The 20,234-nt window shown below is 39.2% G+C and overlaps 1 protein-coding gene across 1 annotated transcript in view; it reads right to left on the reverse strand.

The window, feature by feature from the left end:
* FER (tyrosine-protein kinase Fer) overlaps positions 1–20,234 on the reverse strand; it is a 298,771-nt gene that overhangs the window by 183,087 nt on the left and 95,450 nt on the right. The window contains exon 8 of the mRNA XM_090370126.1: positions 10,446–10,617. Coding sequence (XP_090226252.1) covers positions 10,446–10,617 — 172 coding nt within the window. The remainder of the gene's footprint in view (positions 1–10,445; positions 10,618–20,234) is intronic.

Here is a 20,234-nt window from a genome sequence, read left to right on the forward strand (position 1 = left end):
TGCATCTAAAAAACTTGGTTTTTTCTTTCGCTCTCGGCGTTACTTTTCTTCCAAACAGCTGCTCACTCTGTATAAATCGCAAATCCGCCCTGCCATGGAATATTGTTCCCACATCTGGGGTGGTGCCCCCAAAACCTCTCTCAGGCTTCTTGATTCCATTGAGAAGAAGGCAGTTAGGTTAATTAATGATTCATCTCTAACAGAGTCTCTCCACTCGCTCTCTCATTGACGTACTGTTTCTGCTGCATGCCTCTTCTACAGATACTTCCATGGGCACTGTTCTTCTGAATTGGCTTCTATAATTCCCGCTCTCTCTCTTTCAAAACAGTCCGAACACGTGCTGCCACCAGCCAACATCCATTTACTGTCCAACTTCACAGAACCAACTTTTCATCTTCCTCATTTATTCATTCAACTGCCGTTTTCTGGAACAACCTTCCTTCATACGTATTTCCTGAAAATTAGTCTACAGAAGTTCAAGTCCAATGTCAACAAATATCTTCTTTCGTCTTCTCAACCTCCAAACCAAGCACAGTACTAAGTACTATAGGTTCTAATACCTCTCGTGTTTGGGGTTAAAATAAAAAAAAAAGAAATCATCATGAACTGATGTTTCCAATTGGACCGGAAAGTGCACAGGGTCCTTCAGAAGCCACAATGGGTTTTGATAAAAAAAAAATCATTTACCTCAAGGTAACATACAGGGTTGTTCAAAAAATCGCATCACTTGCAAAATTCACTAAATTTCTGTGAAATTTAGCAATATATCGTATATGTTTTTGTAACGGCATTACCCTATCACTTCATTCATCTTTAGATGAATTATTTGTGACACATACCTGTTTGGCAATGATGTTTAAATAGGTGGTAAACATCAGAGTGCCTGACTGGACACAGGGTATCCCAGCAGAACATCACCAAAAGCATGACACTGCCACCACTGGCTTGTTTTCGTCCCATGGTGAATCCAGGCGCCATCATTTCCCCAGATAAACGACACACATGTACCCGGCCATCCACGTGGTGCAACAGAAAACATGATTCATTGGATCAGACGACCTTCTTCCAATTACTCAAGGTCCAGTTTCGATGCTCATGTGCCACTGTAGGTGCTGTCGCCAGTGAACCGTGGTTAGCATGGGCACTCGGAGCGGCCTGTGGCTATGCAGCCCCATATTTGTGACACATTGCTCCCATCACCAGCATTCCAATTACCGGTGAGTTGTGCCACAGTCACCCTTATGTTGCCACATACCATCCGGGAGAGCCTTCGCTCACCTTCAGCATCGATGAGCAAGATCGTCCAATACCTTGCCAGCAGTTCGTGGCTTTTCCTTTCTCAGACCACTTTTGGTAGGTACTGACCGTGAGCACCCCACCAGCCATCTAGCAATTACAATTTCGCCTTTGCCAAACTCGTTTAAGTACACTGCTTTTCCCATCTGAAGAACATGAGTAACACTGATTTACGGAGCTCAGTATCATGTGTTTTTTATACCGTGTCCTAACCCACGCACATGCCCTAGTTCACCTGCAGTTGCTTCCTTTTGCATAACGACTTGCTGGTCATAATGTTTTGGCTCATCGGTGTATATGCCACAAGACCAGTATCTTGTGCTATTGAAACTGGCAGTCTAAACAGATCTTAGATTTCTGGTTGACCTGTTATGTCTGACACAGAAGATCCTCATCAACAGCAACTGCAACCCTTGCATCTAACATCCAGATAACAGCAATCTTGAGGTCAGAAAACTGCTTGTTAATGCAAGAGGCAAAAGTGGGCAGACAAGTCTTGTAAGGGTAACAGAATAGCTACACTGAATCAGATATCAACTCACTGCAACACTGATAGCCAAAGAGACATTTCATGTTTTTTGATGACATGAGCGGAACTCAAACCAGGTTCCATTCTTGTCATTAAAAAACATGAAGATCACAGTAAGCTCAGGAACACCAACACTAAATAGCAGATAACTGGGAAAACATTGCCTGGTATGATGAATCCCACATTCTGCTGTTTCACACTGTCCATGCTATTTCCAACATATTTTACCCAGTCTGCATGGTTGACAATGTGCTAGCTGTCAACAGTGCAGGCTGCTGATGGCAGTAGTGGTGTAATGGTGTGGACATTGTTTTCATGTTCACACTGTGCCCATCAATACTAGCCAGGCAAAATTTGGATGCCACAAGTTACGTGGAAATTGTTTCCAATCAGGTTGGTTGGTTGGTGTGGGTTTTAGTGATGCATAAAAAATACAGGTTATAATGTGCCAAACCAGTCAATATAAAGGACAAAAATAAGAAAGCAATTTCACTGACCTACGGAATTGGGTCACTATGTTAAAATGTACAACTAAAAATGCATGACACATAGTCACCGTTGGATAAAATCTGACTGATTATATTTTGCTCAATCAGGTAATCAAAAGAGATTTTTTTTTTTTTTTTTTATGTAAACCCTAAACACTAGAGGTATTAGAACCTATAGTACTTAGTACTGTGCTTGGGTTGGAGGTTGAGAAGATGAAAGAAGATATTTGTTGACATTGGACTTCAACTTTTGTAGACTGTAATTTTCAGGAAATACGTATGAAGGAAGGTTGTTCCAGAAAACGGCAGTTGAATGAATTAACGAGGAAGATGAAAAGTTGGTTCTGTGAGTTTGAAGTTGGACAGTGAATGGATGTTGGCTGTTGGCGGCACGTGTCCAGACTGTTTTGAAAGAGAGAGCAGGAATTATAGAAGCCAATTCAGAAGAACAGTGCCCATGGAAGTATCTGTAGAAGAGGAATGCAGCAGAAACAGTACGTCTATGAGACAGAGTATGGAGAGACTCTGTTAGAGATGAATCATTAATTAACCTAACTGCCCTCTTCTGAATGGAATCAAGCAGCCTGAGAGAGGTTTTGGGGGCACCATACTGCATGATGGAAGAGCTAGGGAAGGGTTGACCGGAACTTAGCTCTAGAGACTAAACATGGGTTCCACCACTTCAAGCCTCCAATAAGCAAAGTGGTGGTATTGCACCGGTTGACGAGAGTCATCTACCACCTAGTACTGCCTGGTAACATAGAGGGGCGGCATTCCTGCATGTGGTATGGGCGCCACACCTCGACCCCTGCTTAAGTTGGTTCACACCCGGGTGGTCACCCACCATGTACTTGTGCATGGAGGTTATACCCAGGATTAATAACAGTCCCACCACCGTGAAGATGCAAGCAGAGGATTTGGCTGTCACAGACCGTCCGGACTTCACCGAAATTGGGTCCACTTGACTTGAGTGTCACCCGAATATCAGTTCCATCAGCGTTTTAGACTCCCAGGTAGCAAGTACAGCTTGTCTGGCATATCTGAGAGAATGTCTGTGACAACGTCAAGGACCATATAAACAGGTAAAATATAAACATCATTCATTGATAAAACAAGAACACCAGAACAAAATACAATACATAGTTAGAATGGTGTCAAGATCCTCACAAATAAGAGGGTCATCAGACCTCAGCAAAAAGGAATGCATGAGATGATGTGTTCTATAGAGAAGTGAGCAAGAAAAACATCCTTCCTACAGTGCCTTGCACAGACTGGAAACCCAAAGTTTGATTATAGGCATAATTTGATAGAGCTTTTTATGACCTGTGCCACGATTATTGCCATTGGGATTCTAAACGAGTACATATTATCTGCATTTAGTCTGCATAAGGGATAGAGGGCTGGGGTTGTCCAGATTGGCAGGTGCTGCTGCCAAACTGGCAGCAGCATCTGCAAGGTCATTACCCTTAATTCCAATGTATTTGATGTTGTATCTGACATCTGCTTCTGCTTGGGATTTATCAGAAACAGATGTCAAATACAACACCCAGAAAGTGAATGGAGTATCTGCTGAACAGGACAGGATAGGACAGAACTGAATGAGAATTATATCATTGCTAATAAGGCCTATAATGCACTTAAATAGACCATAATCTTTGATAATTGTGAGTTTTACTGTAGTCCATGGCTAACTTTATAGCTTAAAACTCTGCTGTGTAAATGCTGTGGTAGTGAGGAATCTTCTCAGATATAAGTGCTATCTGGGAAGACAGCAGCAGATTCCACAAAAGATTGACTTCCAGCCACTGGTGAAGATAGGCAAGAAATCAGAATGGTCAGCTTGATGTGCAGCATAAAGTTGCAGGCAGACAGAAGATGGTAAAAGCTGGCCTTTGCCCCATTGTTAATGGAAAAACTGCATGGTGGTAAAGGAGAATGCTGGTGTGGAAAAGGTCTTTGTGACTGAACAACATTTTCTACTGAGATGTTCAGATTCCAACCAGATGCATCCTTTCATGGATGCGGTGTGTCCATAGAATAGGTTCTTTCAATTGGATAACATGCTGCAAGGCCAGAGTCATACAAAACTGGTTAGGAACATGACAGTGAATTCAGTGAATGACAGAGGCCTTCCCAGTCACTAGATCTTCAATTAAGAAACAGTGGGATGAGATGGAATGGACTCTTTGGAGTAGAGATGTCCAACAACTATGAGAAACAGTTGTGTCAACATGGAGCAGCTTTTCCGTAGAATACGTCCAATACATCATTGAATACATGAATGTTGTTGTAGTTCGGTTTAACGACACAAGGGCTACTACGGCCAAATTGTGTCTCTTAATCGTTAATTGACAAAAAGCTGTTGTCATTTGGCTTAATGACACAAGGGCTACTGAGGCCAAATTGTGTCTGCTCATTGTTTATTTAGTCGAAATATACCACTGTAGATGTTAAATTAAATACTCCTATATAGGCCAATACGTTTTAAATATATTACATTTTTATGTTTGCTTCATTTCCCAGGATATGAGTTAAATCATGTGAGAGGTTCAACCTAGAGACCGACTGAAAAGTGTTTGACCGCATGGTTGAATATAGGGGACAATCAAAGAGGAAATGCCTAACAGTAAGTTGACTGTCACAGGATGAACACTGGGGTGGATCTTCTCCCAGTAGCAGGAACAGATGAGTATGATGAGTGTGTCCAATTCTGAGTCTTGCCAGTACTACTTCCTCTCATCTGTTTTGTAGAAAGCCTGAGAGCCACAGCTTTGGTTCTTGCTTTATCTGGTAAAGTTTATTGTTGGTGTTACTTTACCAGATCTGTGACCAGTTTTCGTAACTTGCTTTGCGAATAACAGGCTTATAATCAGTGTAAGGAACCTGAGGATGTTCTGGGACAGTTGGTTGAGGATTTTTAGCTGCAAGATCCGCACTTTCATTTCCCGGAATACCAGAATGGCCAGGGATCCAGCAAAAACTGATTGATTGATTAGACACACTGCAGGAAAATAGCTGAGAATAAATGTGTTTCAAGGTAGGATAAGAAGATGAAAAATTCTTCCTTATGGCAGAAACAGCACAGAGCGAGTCAGTGTAAATTATGGCAGGTGAGATGTTTATTTAGTCGAAATATACCACTGTAGATGTTCAATAATTTTACTGAGTGCTAATTTGATGGCATATAATTTGGCTGTGAAGACGCTGCAAACTAATGGTAGTGAGGCAGTAACCGTTAGAGAAGGAAAAACTGCGGCTGCACCAACCGCACTAGCTGTTTTGAATCCGTCAGTATAGACTTTACAGGCATGGGAGTTCAGAGTAGTGTGAGCTAAGTGCAACTGCCTGATATTAAAGGAAGGTACAGTATTCTTTCCCCACTCCAATAAATGTGTATCGTGGGAGGAAGAAACGTATGTCCAAGGTGGAATGGATGCAGTTGTGTCCTGAAAAATATCGCTTAAATTGATATTCCAACTCTGAGAAAGCTCTTTAATCCTGAGTGAAGCAGGTCTGTTTTCATTTGGCTTGCTGTCATATAACAAATCCCACCGATATTATAAAGATACTCCCAACTGGGGTGAGATGGAAGACTCTGGATCTTAGCAGCATAGTGGAGCAGTAATGATTTCCTACGAAGATGTAATGGAGGATCATGTGCTTCGATATATGAGACTCTGGATTGGAAAAGTCCTAAAAGCGCCCAACACAGTCCTGAGAGCACTGTGCTGGACAATATTTAGACGTTGTAAAGTAGTGCTCCTGGCAGAGTCATACACCGGACAACAATAATCTAGCCGTGACCGGATTAAAGTTCTATAAAGATGCAATAGTGTATACCGATCAGTGCCCCATGACATAGCCAAAACTGATCGCAGTATATTCAGATACTTTAGACATGTATTTCTTAAATGAGAGATGTGAGCTTGGAAATTCAGCTTGCTATCTAATATCACTTCAAGGAATTTAACGGTACTTACAAGCGGGATTGGAATATTGTTTATTTGTACTTCCGGATCGGGATGGAGAGCTCGTTTCTTGCAAAAGTGGGTGAGAGTGCATTTCTTTTCTGATAGTCTGTAGCCATTCCGTGAAGTCCACGATTGTATTTTGGTAAGGGCAAGTTGGAGCTACCATTCGATGGTGTTCATAGTTTGAGATTGACAAGAAATTGTAAGGTCATCTACGTACATGTAAGTTTCAACAGTTTTTGGGATGTCTCGTGTTATGCTGCTAACTCGGATTGAAAATAGTGTTTGACTTAGTATCGATCCCTGCGGGACTCCTTCTTCCTGAATGTGAGATGCAGAGAGTACATTTTTATATCGGACCTGAAAAGAACACAATTGCAGAAAATTTTGAATTATTTTCGGCAAATGGCCCCTAAACCACAAGTGGTAAAGGTCCATAATAATCCCATGACGCCATTTAGTGTCAAATGCCTTTTCAAGATCTAGGTTGACCATGACTAGATGTTGTTTCATGACAAAGGCATTGCGGATATGAGATTCGGCTTTGATAAGCACGTCCAGCGTTGATCTATTCTTCCGAAAGCCATACTGATGATCTGGAAGGAGATTTTGTGACTCCAGGATGTAAGTAAGCCTAGTGTGAACCATCCTTTCAAAAATTTTACCCAGGCAGCTCGTAAGAGATATTGGCCTATAGTTTTCAACACAGGAATGATCTTTTCCTGGTTTTGGTAAGGCAATAATGAAAGAATGACGCCAGGAAGAAGGATAGGCATTTTCGGAAAATATCCAATTATAAAAGATTAACATGGTACTCAAATCTTCTTGAATTAAATGCTTCAGCATAACATAATGGGCCTGCAGCACTGTTTGAAGATCTGTTTAACGATTCTTGAAGTTCTATGAATGTAAAGGGTTGGTTGTACGGGAAAGAGCGGTGCGTGAAAAAATTGATTTTATATCGTTCTGCACCAGCTTTGATGTTCTGAAATGTGGACCCATAGGAGGCAGAAGCAGAGATTGTAGCAAATGATTCAGCAAGTGCATTAGCAACTTCTTCAGCTGTAGACAGGTCTTTCCCTTTCCAATGAAGTATTGGAGAGGGCATACGAGCGAATTTCCCATTTAGTGCCTGTATTTTTTTTCCAGATGCGTGTGTCGGTGTCTTTTGTGATTGTCGAGGCAAAAGCAATCCACGAGTCTCGTTTCGCTTTCCGTCTAATTTGCCTTGCTTTTGCTTTAAACCTTTTATAAGCAATGAGGTTATTAGTAGTGGGATTCTTACGGAAATTATTCCAAGCTCGGTTTTTTTCTTGTTTGGCAGTGAAGCAATCTGCATTCCACCAGTGATTTTGGTGATTGTGATATGTCTTGGATTTTGGAATGTAGGTATTTGCTGCAGTCAGAATCTGATTGGTGATGTAAGTATTTACATCATCAATAGGTTCTTTTTTAACGTAACGTCTGTCTAGAAGTATTTGAGCAGAATAGCCATCCCAGTTCGCCTTTTTAAACTTCCAAGAGGATCGTTGATCAGGATTCGGTGTTACTCCTGTTTGTAAGGAGCAAATGATTAGAAAGTGATCACTGTTAAAAGGATCGGTTAATACAGACCATGTCATGATTGGAAAGATGGAAGGTGAGCAAACTGACAAGTCAATTTGAGAAGTAGATCCTGTAGGTAGGTGGATCTAGGTAGGAGATCCAGAGTTTAATAAATTTAGGTCATTATTATTTATAAATTCCTCAATCAACTTGCCTCTTCTGTCCATTGTAGCTGATCCCCACAATGGATGGTGTCCATTAAAGTCACCGAAAAGACAAATTGGAGTTGGAAGTTGTGCAATGAGGTTGTCAAGTTCTGATGCAGCAAGTGATAGAGATGGTGTGGAATATAAATCGAAACAATGGTAACTGAAATACCAACTGCAATCCGAGCTGCCACAGCTTCTAGGGTGGTTCTTAATTGGATCGGTCTGGATGGTATGTTAGTATTTACAAGAATGGCTACTCCTCCACGGGCAGGAGACTCTGGGCTACTGTCTCATCTGTATATCATAAAATTTGAGAATTTCGGCGAAACTTGGGGTGACAAGAATGTTTCCTGTAGGCATATACCTATGGGATTAAACTGAGAGATTAACTCCCTTATGTCATCAGAATAGCTGCTTAGTCCTCTACAATTCCACTGTATGACGTTAGGCATTATTTTGGTTTGGCTGAAGGTGATTCATCTGACTGTTTTTTATATGCAGGGCATTTTTTTCGGTCTTTTTTTGGGAATAAGGGGCGTCCAGTATCCATAATGTCATTGGCATGGAGTTCTAGGATAGGGTCTTCATAATTTTGGTGTATATCCACTTCCATAGTGTTGGTTGGTGGATCAGTTTCCTTAGTCTTTATTAGGTTTCAATCTTTCTGCGTCATTTGAGACTGTCACAGTATCAGTTGGGATACTAATTGGGGTGTTGGTGGCATTGCTGGTTTTAGTTTTAGAATTTTCTGTTCCAGTGGTTGATAAGGTTGCTTTAACCAAATTAGCTAGCGAGACGTTGGGCGGTATTGACACATCTGTTTGAATTGCAGTTGTATGAAAACTTCGGGTTCGAGAAGCATATAATGGACTTGGCATGGTCAACATTATTTGTCTGCGTGCCTCAGGATATGTGACTTTATGTTCTACTTTGTATTTTTGGATTGTCCTACCTGTTTTCCACATCTCACATGATTTAGAAAAGGCGGGGTGATTGCCTTTGCAGTTGGGGCAAATGGGAATTGCGGCTGGACAATCTGCTTGTGTATGATCTTTTGCTCCACAAATAGGACAGATGGCGTCACCTCTGCATGCCTGCTGTGAATGGCCATATTTCTGGCATTTAAAACAGCGAAGAGGATTCGGGATGTATGGACGAATTCGACAATTTAAATATCCAGCTTTTACTGAGGATGGCAAATCAGGAGTACTAAAAGTTAGAACGATGGAACGAGTTGGAATGAGATTTCCATCTTTTTTTGTCATAATTCTTTTAGCAGCGATTACCTTTTGATGGCTAAGTTCTTGGACTAATTCCTCCTCAGACACTGTAATTAAGTCCCATTCTGTGATGACTCCTTTAGATGAATTTAAGGTATTGTGAGGAGTAACAGACACTGGCAATCCACCAAATGTAGTTGTCTTTAATAGCTACTCAGAATGTTTGGATGTGGCTGTTTCAACCAGGAGATCTCCTGATTGTAGTCACTTCACCATTTTTGGTGATCCTGCAATAGATTCTAGATGTCTTTGATTCATAAATGGTGATAACTTGCCCACGGGCTGCGTGGACAGAGAGTGTATCACAAGAAAATTAGGGATATCTGGACACTGTGCTTCAGTTCGAAGCCTTTTTGGTTGATTTGTATTATCATGACAGGATTCTTGTCTTGAGCTTGGAGGCTCTAAGGGTGGAAAATTGTTTGAATCCATGATAGCTCCTTTTGGCCCTGGGGGTTTATCTTTACCGGCCCCGCCACGGGGAGGCAGGAGCAGTGCCACGAGGTGACCAAGCGGCTGGGTTAGTAAGTTAGTACTAATAGAAAAAAACAGAAAGGTGGTTTTCCTTTCTAGGTTTCTGCCTACTTCTTGTAGTTCGAGAGAGCTACTATGCTATAGAAATCAAGAAAACGGTGTTTGAAACTAAAAATATAAACTGTTCGCTCAAATGTTCTCTGTAGAAAAATGCTTTGGAAAACGCACTAGAATCGCTTGGCCACGGAACGCTTGGCACCCGGAGCCGAATACATGAAACAATGAATCCAGGCTGCTCTGAGAGCTAAAAGAAGCCTTACTTGCTCTTAGGCAGGTGTACTTAATAAAGTGATAAAAAAATATCACTTTATTAAGTGATATTTTACAGCATTATAAGTGGTTGAAGCCTCATAACAAAGTAAGTAAGAAGAATCTGAATCTGCTGATGAAGTCAAAACTTTGTCAGCATATAAAAAGAAAAATGGTAAACCAGTGAAATGCAAACAAATTAAAAATAAGTACATTACTATTTATATTCAACAGTTATATTCTCTGCTTAAATTATAAAAATTTTGAATACTGTTCACTGAACCTAAGCTTTATAAACTGTTACTCCAATCATTCACTCACTGACCCACACTTATAGGCAATACCTGATCTTCAGTTCCGCTATCCAGCTGAAGGCCTGGTGGTGGTCCCTCCTGGCCAATGTTACATAGTGCTGCATTTACCAATTCCCACTGATGCAGCATTCTTTTTTCTAGTGATCTCAAGTGACCAATCTCTTTCTTTGTAATATCTGCTGCACGTTTCTTTACTTTGATCCTATAGGATAGAAAATTTTGCTATTTATATACTAGTTGTCATAACAGAATTGTAGACAATTATTAGAGAGTTTCTGCACACACCCAAAATTGCATACTTTAAAAAAGACAATAATACTAATCAGTTCATTCCTATCATAATGTGCAGCTTGGAATTCTCCACCCATGCACAAATTCTAAAAAGGAAGTCACTCGAAGATGAGTAATAACATAAAATAAAGCTTGGGGTGGAAGCACAGTAAAAACTTCGTTGGTAGTGAACAGCCACTGTCAATTCCTAGTCATATTTCTGTTGTGGCTTACACAAAAAAAGTGAACCAGTTATGGATATCACTGAGAAAGAAATAAAGATGAAACTAAAAATACATGTTTAAATAAGGCAGACAACCTCTGTCATCTAAAACTACTCAAAACAATTAAAATTCAAAACATAAATTGCATTTTAAATGAGAACCAAGTGATAAGCCAAAACATAATGCAAATATTAGCAATAGTATAGGCATATGATGCAAGAAAGCCAGCTATAGCATCAGCCAAAAAAAATAAATAAATAATTAAATAAAATATTTCCTGTTTCACCCATCCATTCACTCCAAATGTTTGTCTACTCCAGCCTTGAATTTATTTAAGCTGTCAACTTCCCCAACAACAGATAGAAGTTTGTTCTAGCAATCAATCACCTGCTGGCTAAAGGCAAATTTCCACACATCTATTCTACAACTGTCTTTCCTCAATTTGAATTTATGTCCCCTCAGGTGCAGAATCTGAGCAAGAGAAAGAATTCCATCAGCATTGAGCTTGCTCAAACCATTCAAGGCCTTATACACCTCAATCACATCACCTCGCAGGTGCCTAGTCTCAAGATGCTGAAATTTTCAGAACTTAAGCCTATCATGGTAACAGCAACCCTTTGTTCCACTCACTAATCTCATTGCATACTACTCATTCTAGTAACTCAACATCTTTCCTAAAATGAGGCATCCAGACCTGCAAGTACTCAAGGTATGGCCTGACCATTGCTTTATACAAGGGGATAATCACCTCCTTATCCCTACTAGCAAAATTCCTATATATCATTGATAAGACCTCATGACTTTCAGCCTGACTACTCTTGCAGCCTGTCTACACTGCTCAGAAAACTTCATATCTGACAGCACAATTACCCCCAGGTCTTTTTCATTCTCCACTACCTTGAGTGTAGTACTGCACAGTTGGTATGTTCGCCTTACTGCTTCCCACATACAGTACTTTGCATTTGTTAATGTTAAACTTCAGTTTCCACTTCTCAGCCCATCTGCTAAACTTTTCTAGATCCTGTTGCAGTAGTGCACCGTCCTTACTGTCATTAACAACCCTACCAATGTCTGCAAACTTGAACATTAAGCCTGATATACCTTCATCAATATCATTGATAAATACAGAAAACAACAATAAGCTCAACACAGATCTCTGGGACACTCCACTAATAACATTAGGCCATGAAAAGCAGTGTCCATTGAATACCACTCTGTCTTCTCCCACTCAACCATCCATTTATTCATTGTAGCAACTGGCCCTTAATGTCATATTGCTCCAACTTGTACAGTAGTCTTCGAAGTGCAACTGTATCAAGAGCATTCCTAAAATCCAAGTATATATCATCAAAATTATTTTTTGCATTCAGTTCCTTTGTTACCGCACCATAGTATCCAATCAAATTGGTCAGACAAGACTTCCCCTTAAGAAACCCATGCTGTGTCTGAACTATAACTGCAGTCTTGTCTAGATGATCCTGCAGTTCTTTAACCGGTGACTATTATTTTCCCTGGAACAGAAGTTAAACTAACAGGTCTGTAATTACTGGAGACATCTTTCAATCTCCCTTTGCGAATTGGGGATACATTTGTACATCTCCAGTCAGTCGGGACCTACCCTGAGTCCATGGAAGCCCTCATAATTATGGCTAAGGGCTTGCTTACTTACTTCCTTCCTTCCTTTGCTGCCTCCTTTAATATAACTGGATAGACCCCATCTACACCAGATGCCTTCCTTATGTTTAACTTTACCAATTTCTCCTGCACTTTGTTCTTAGTTATTACAAAATCATTTAACTCCCTGTTAGAATTTGATTAGCTTCTGGCCCCCACTTTCCTACAGAATTCCTCCTGTGTGAATATAGATGCAAAATATTCATTCTGTTTGTCAGCACCCTGAGCATTCTTCTCAACAATTGAACCATCAATATCAAGTGGACCAATCTGATTCATCCGCTACCTTCTAGAGCTTACATAATTAAAGTCTTTACTGTTTTCCTTTGCCAAAGATTTCTCGTACTCTACCTTTGCTTGCCTAACCTACTTTGTGACTTGATTACAGACTATCTTATATCTACCATAGGCATCTGTGTTTCCTGATAATTTATATGCGTCCCATGCAGTTTTCTTCTTTGCCAAAGTCTCCTTAGTTCATCTGACATCCATTTAGGCCAAAACATGGAACAGTATTTCTTAGTTGATATGAAAAGCCTAGTAGCTTCCAAGATTAATACCTTGAATGCTTCCCCATTTAGAATTTGCTGTTCATAACGTAATCAGTTGGTCCCACTGTACAGAATTTATAAAATCTGAGACCACTGTAGTCACCTTTATGAAAACAAAACCCTTCCCTTTACCCCTGATGATAGTTACATCTTTGAGTAAATGCAAATCACTGCCACCCAGTGGATCCTTTATCTGCAGATTCTTAATGCATGAATAATCACTGCCGATAATCAGATCAAGAGTATAACTCCATGTGGTTTCTTTTCAAACATGCTGATGTAGAAAACAATCATCCAATAAATCCACAAAAGACTTGCTAATGTGCAAGTGACCAACCCATAAGTTCCAGTCTATATCTGGGAAATTAAAATCCCCCATTATAAGACAATCTGATTTACTGGCCCACTCTGTTTCTCTGTACAGTTGTTCATTGTACTCATCAGAGTCATTAGGCCTATAACACACTCCTACTCTCAATTTTGCTTTCCCAGTGCTTATGTCACACCAAACTGACACAACACCTCACTGCCCACCCATGCCAACTGGATGCTCTTCCTTAGATTTTATGTGTTTCTATCCTTTCTGTACACATTGTACTCCCCAAATTTCAATTCTGAATTCATTATCTCTGTGTAACACCACATCTCTGATATCCCAACAATATCCACCTTTGATGTCTTCATCAGCACCTCAAATTTATCAAATTTATTTACTATACTCCTAGAATTGGTGTATGTATACATGCAAGTATGCATGCACCTGTTTTGACTCTTAGTTATCCTAACACAACCCATGTATTTACTTGTTTCACGACTACTCCCAGCAGTCATTGAAATCCCTAACACCTTGCTTTCCAGGCTTCTGCTTATTTCAATAGAAGCAGTGCAAGAACCACTTTCACCTCTGCTTGGGGCTAGCGTTAATCTACTAAACTGTAAATCCCCTGCAAGCTTGAAGTTTTCCGACCCACCTAACACTGCCCCAATAGCATCAGCAAATATTCTTGCACCCTTTCTATTTAAGTGTATCCCTTTCTTGTAGAAACAATCTCTCCTGTTAACAAACACTGACCATGCCGAGAAAAATCATACCCCATGAGCCCTGCACAGTCTCTCCAGGGCTGAGCTGATTGACAAGGCTCTCGACACCAACTCCCTCCTGTCGTGTCTGGGCAGAATTACAGACACTTTCAAATTTAACTCACGACTTTTTTTCAATATTGTCCTGTACTTGTTAAATATGTCCACCGATCTCCTGCTCTTAATGTCATTAGTGTCAAAGTGTACAACAATATCACACTTTGTGCCCTGAAAAGATGATATCTGCTCTATGTCATCAACTTTTGCCCCTGGCAGACATACCCCTTTCCTATTCTACCTATCCTTTTTGCACAATATATTTCCCATCTCCCTGACAATAGTCACCAACAATAACTAGCTCCTGTGGGACCAGCACATTGTGCCCTGAAGATTGCGGCTGCATTGCCTGATGCACAAGAGTGAGATCTGGCATTGAGTTGGGCAGATGAGGGCTTGATGGGTTCCCATTTTAATTCCTTTCGAGGACATCTATCGTACTCTTCAAACTCTCATAGACACCCATCAGAATGCTGAGTTGGCACCTAATTTATTCAAATACTGCACCTAGCAAACACAAACAAAGACATTCTCCTTGGGTAGATCATATCCTGTTCCATAAAGGTATGCAAACATTTCACATTTTTTTTTAGGCTGTGATGCATTGGAGAATCGTTCCCTTCGGTTCTCCACTGAGTCACAGCATTCCTGCTACTTTGTGCATGTTGCTTTGCTGTTCTAGTCTGGGGTGTGGTTTCCATTTAAATACAATTTAAGAATAAACAAGGAGTTACCTTTTATTCCATCGGAAGAAATTCTACTTGATCAACTTTCCTTTTTGTCAATTATAAAATAATAAAACAAATTTTCATTAAAATAATCTAAAAATAATTTAAAACTCATAACGTGTTCCATACTATCAGTCCACGAGTAATCCAACGCCCACAGGATCGGTGTGGCACATCCCAACCTGACCTCAAGAACATCAAACCCCCATGTAACCTCTAGTACTGGAAAACATTGTCAAAATAATGAATCTAAATAGAAGCAAAATATCCTTAAGAGCGATAAAATTTACGATTAAAATCCACTGCAATTTCCTCTCCTTACTTAGTTTAAATACAATGTAATTAATTATCAGTGAAAATTAATAAGGTTAATAAATTTAATTGATTAATTGACTATATAATACTATACTAACCAAATGCAGTGATACATATTCCACTATATGGTTTTATGTTACATCTTAGCTATCAAGTTTAGGATATAAGGTATCAAGTTACGCTAAACCGCAATGATTACAACGTTAAATTAGTTATATCCTTAGCTAAATACAAAAGACATATGTCCAAAAAGTGATTAAAACCTTCAAAATACTTATTTACAGGTAACCTTCATATAACACTGTAGTTTGGTTCGTACAAAATCTCATGTAATGCAAAACCATGTTATACGGGACTAATAACCAGTACAAAAAGGTGGGTTATGTTCCAAAAGCTAACAAAAATACACTATTTTTTTTTTTTATAACTATCGGAAAATTAATTTTTATATAGTAATAACTTGATATTTTAACTTTATTTTTATAATAGTAGTCATCATCATCATCATCAGCCATTTTCAATCCACTGCAGGATGAAGGCCTCTCCAGCAACTTTCCAGTTCCTTCTGTTTTGAGCACTGGACATCCATTTACTACCCACAAACTCATGAATTTCATCTATCCATCTCCGCCTTTGTCTTCCAGGTTTTCTTCTAGCTCCTCTTGGATACCATTCTGTTATTTTTTTTTAGTCCATCTGTCATCATGTCTTCGAGCTATGTGTCCTGCCCAAGACCATTTTAGTTCTTTAGTTTTGATAAGAATGTCCTTTACTTGAGTTTGTTGCCTAATCCATGTGTTTCTCTTCTTATCTACCAGTCTGATTCCCAATATGATTCGTTCCATTCTTCGCTGTGTAGTTCTCAGCTTCTCTTCCATTCTTTTGGTGAGTGCCCAAGTTTCACTTCCATAAGTCACGGTGGGGAGTATACATTGGTTCATTATTTTACGTTTAAGACAAACTGGGATATTGCTCTTCAGTATGTGACTATATTTCCTGAATGCTATCCATCCAAAATTTATTCTTCTCTTGACTTCCAGCCATTTATCATTATTACAGCTAATAACATGTCCCAGATAAGTATATGACTCCACCTTTTCAATTACTGCTCCTTCAATCATTATTTCCCTTTCTGTGGCATACTTGTTCATCATTACTTTTGTTTTAGCCATATTCATCTTTAGTCCAAAATCCTTACTAACTGTGCATAACTGATTAAGATTTTCCTCTAATTCTTTGGGATCGTGGCTTATGACCACAATGTCATCTGCAAATCGTAAATGGTTTAGGTACTCTCCGTTCACATTGACTCCTTTCTGCAACCAGTCTAATCTTCTGAAAGCTTCCTCAAGGGCAGCAGTAAACAGCTTCGGAGATATTGTGTCTCCTTGTCGAACTCCTTTCTCAATTTTAAATTTCCTACTGTCTTTGTCTAGTCTAATAAAGGAGGTAGCACTCTCGTATATTTTCTTCAAAATCATAATATATGGGGTATCAATGCCTTGTCTTTCCAGTGCCCGAAACATTGCCTTATGCTGTATGGAGTCAAATGCCTTTTCATAATCCACAAATGCCAGGCATAATGGTGTTTTATATTCATTTGCTTTCTCCATTAGCTGTGATATTACATGAAGGTGATCCATAGTTGAGAATCCTGTCCTAAAGCCAGCTTGCTCTTTCGGTTGATTCTCATCAAGTATTCTTTCTAATCTGTTAGTAATGACCCTTGTGAACAACTTGTAGATGTGGGATAACAAGCTAATTGGTCTATAATTTCCAATTTCTGATTTATCTCCTTTCTTATGCAGCAAAACTATGATTGCATTATTCCACTGCTTAGGCGTCACACCTTTTCTAATGCACTTTGTGAAGAGCCTTGCCAGTTTTTGTGTTATGTCTCTTCCTCCCAATTTTAACAACTCTACAGTAACTTCATCTTTGCCCGGGGCTTTCTGATTCTTCATTTTCTTCAATGCATGCTCTACCTCATCAGGAAGAATATTGGGTATGTCGTATGTGTTGCTACTTTGCAATCCATCTTCCCCACTGCTCGCATCATTCCCTTGCTCCTTGTATAATTCTCTATAGTAGTCTTCTGCTATTTGAATTATGCCTTCTCTGCTGTTTATAAGTACACCATCGCTATTCTTCAGTTTCAGTATCATTTGTCTTTCTGTATTACTGCTCATGGCTGCTAATTTAAATCCTTTGTTTTCCCTTAATGCTTGTTCTACTTTTTGTGTGTTAAATCTTCTTATGTCCTCTCTGAGTCTCTTTCTAATGGCTTTGCATAACTCAGTATACTCAATTTTCTCCCTGTCAGTGTTTTTCTTGCTCTTCATTTGTCGTCTTCGGTTCATCATGACAAGTGTTTCTTGACTAATTTTTTCTTCTTTGGATTTCTTTTTCCCTATAGGTTTCTTGGGCTTTATCACTTTCAAAAAGTTGTAATATTCCTCGTCGATATCTTGGTCCTCAGCAGTCTGCAGAAGCTCATACTTGTTCTTAAGTTCCAGTACATACTGCTTTTTCTCCTCTTCTGTTATCTCAAAGACCTTTGTATTATTTACTCGAGTCAGTTTTTTCCTTTCCTTTCCTACATCTATATCAAGTGTACATCTTACCATTCTGTGATCACTTCCAACATTTACCTTATTCAGGACGGTAACATCATTCACAATATATCTTCTGTTAGTGAGGATGAAGTCGATTTCATTAGTAGTTAATCCATTTGGACTCTTCCATGTCCACTTTCTGTTCACCCTTTTCTTGAAAAAAGTGTTCATTACTGACAGTCCTTGAGATTCTGCAAATTCCACAAGTCTTTCACCTCTTATTTTTTTCACCAATTCCAAAATTTCCTATAGTTCCTCTTTCTGCACTGTTTTGTCTTTTTCCAACCTTAGCATTGAAGTCTCCCATAATAATAGTGTAGTGGGTTTTCTGCTCATCTAGAAGACTCTCAATTTCGGTGTACATTTCTTCAACCTCTTCATCATCATGGCTCGATGTTGGTGCATAAATCATTATAATCTTTAGCTTGTATCTCTTAGAAATCTTGAGTATTAGTCTTGACACTCTTGGTGATGTACTTTTGAGTTCCAAAATGTTGTTTTTAAAATCTTTATGGACCAGAAACCCAACTCCACCTTCACTCCTTCCATTGGTGTACAGCAGATTTCCACTTGATAAACTTATAAGTGATTCATTTCTTCTTCTTGTTTCAGCCATAGTAGTAAAGTAACTTAAATAGTAATAACTGAACAAACGTCTTAACTTACAAACTGTGATACTTATATGTCGGCGCCTCCGTAGCCAGGTGGGCAGGAGCAGCAGTGCGTAGCACACGCTTCTTGATTAGACCGGTGTTCGAGCCTGTGACCACCAAATACGGAGGAAGCAGAAAGGTCAGGGAATGACCACGGCATATCTCTGGAGCAATATGGCCTTAGTTGCTAATGCTCCTTAAAAAAAAAAAAAAAAAAAAAAACTTATGTCAGATAATGTACGTTCATTTAATTTTATTCCTCTTCATCACTGCTAAGCACAATTTCTTCTGCAGCATCTAGGTTTTGTGTACCTTCTGTTCTCTTTAAAAGTCACGAACTGCATGCTTCAGTCACAATATTTTATGGTCTCAAACAAGTACAGAACCTAACCCAAGGTTCTCCCAATAAAATACAGTGGACCCCCACTTAGATATAAAGCACAAATTTCATTTTATTAACTTAACAATTAACAAAGTTAAATGATAGGTGAAAATCGGAAGAATATATTATCCAGTTAGCAAAATAAAAATAAATTTACGCTTATGTACAGAGCTTAATTAATACGTACTATAATATGTACATACTAACTAATTGATATTTCTGTTTACTGACTTTTTTTGTTATTGTTGTAAAATTTAAAACAGTAAAAACGATAATAACAATGCATACGGCATGCACAAGTGAGATACGGAGTAATGAGTTTCTGAAAATTTATTTGTTTTTATATGATCCTGGAAGGGGAAACACATTTCACCATAATAATGTGAAAACCCACAGAATTCCAGCTATCGGTACTATCGCAAATGCAAGAAGATAGAGTTTGCTACCCTTTTATAATTGATTACACTAACAGAAAAGACAAATAAAGCGGGAAACTACAAACTGTTTTTATTGTTTTATGGTAGTGACCTCCCGAAATGTGCTTTAGAAAGATATCACAAAGGTGATAATGACTAGTGAGTCAAAAGCGGAGATTCACAAAAAGGAATGGAAACTTTGAAAATTACATCTAACATAATAGCAGGTTTTTCCCAGCACAAAAGCTCAAAAATACAGTGTTATGATCACAGAGTTGCAATTCTCAAACCGTGTTTAAGAATTGCAGGAATTGCAAACAAAAAGGACATTGTTTTATTAGGAGACTCCATTATCAGGGAAACGGGGAATATTTTTTGTAATAAGGATAGGTGGAGTAGAACCAGGGTATGTCTGCCAGGAGCAACAATGATATCACCAACAGATTGTCAGATTTTAAGGGGGGGGTAAAGAGAATATTATTATTCATGTGGGGAGTAATGACATTAAACGTACACGATCTGACGATTTGTTGGAAAAATACAGGACCATGCTGAGGAAATGCCGTGAGCTAGGCCACAATGTCTGTGTGTCTGCAATTCTGCCCAGACAAGATAGGAGGGATTATATGTTAAAAGCCTTGTGGATTAACTCAAGATTTGAAGGACTCTGCAAGGCTTTAGAGGGGAAATTTCTATCAGCAAGGCCAACACTTGTAGGTAGAAGGAATTTGTTTTGCAGAGACGGGATACACTTAAACAAAGGTGGTGCAAAAGTTTTTGCCAGTATCATTGATGATACCTTAAAGGGTCAGGGAAACTGCTAGTTAGGGGGGGATGTGGGTAATACTGACACA

This window comes from Mastigoproctus giganteus, chromosome 3 (genome assembly GCF_048544385.1).
Source record: "Mastigoproctus giganteus isolate SK-2022 chromosome 3, ASM4854438v1, whole genome shotgun sequence".
Lineage (NCBI taxonomy): Eukaryota > Metazoa > Arthropoda > Arachnida > Uropygi > Thelyphonidae > Mastigoproctus > Mastigoproctus giganteus.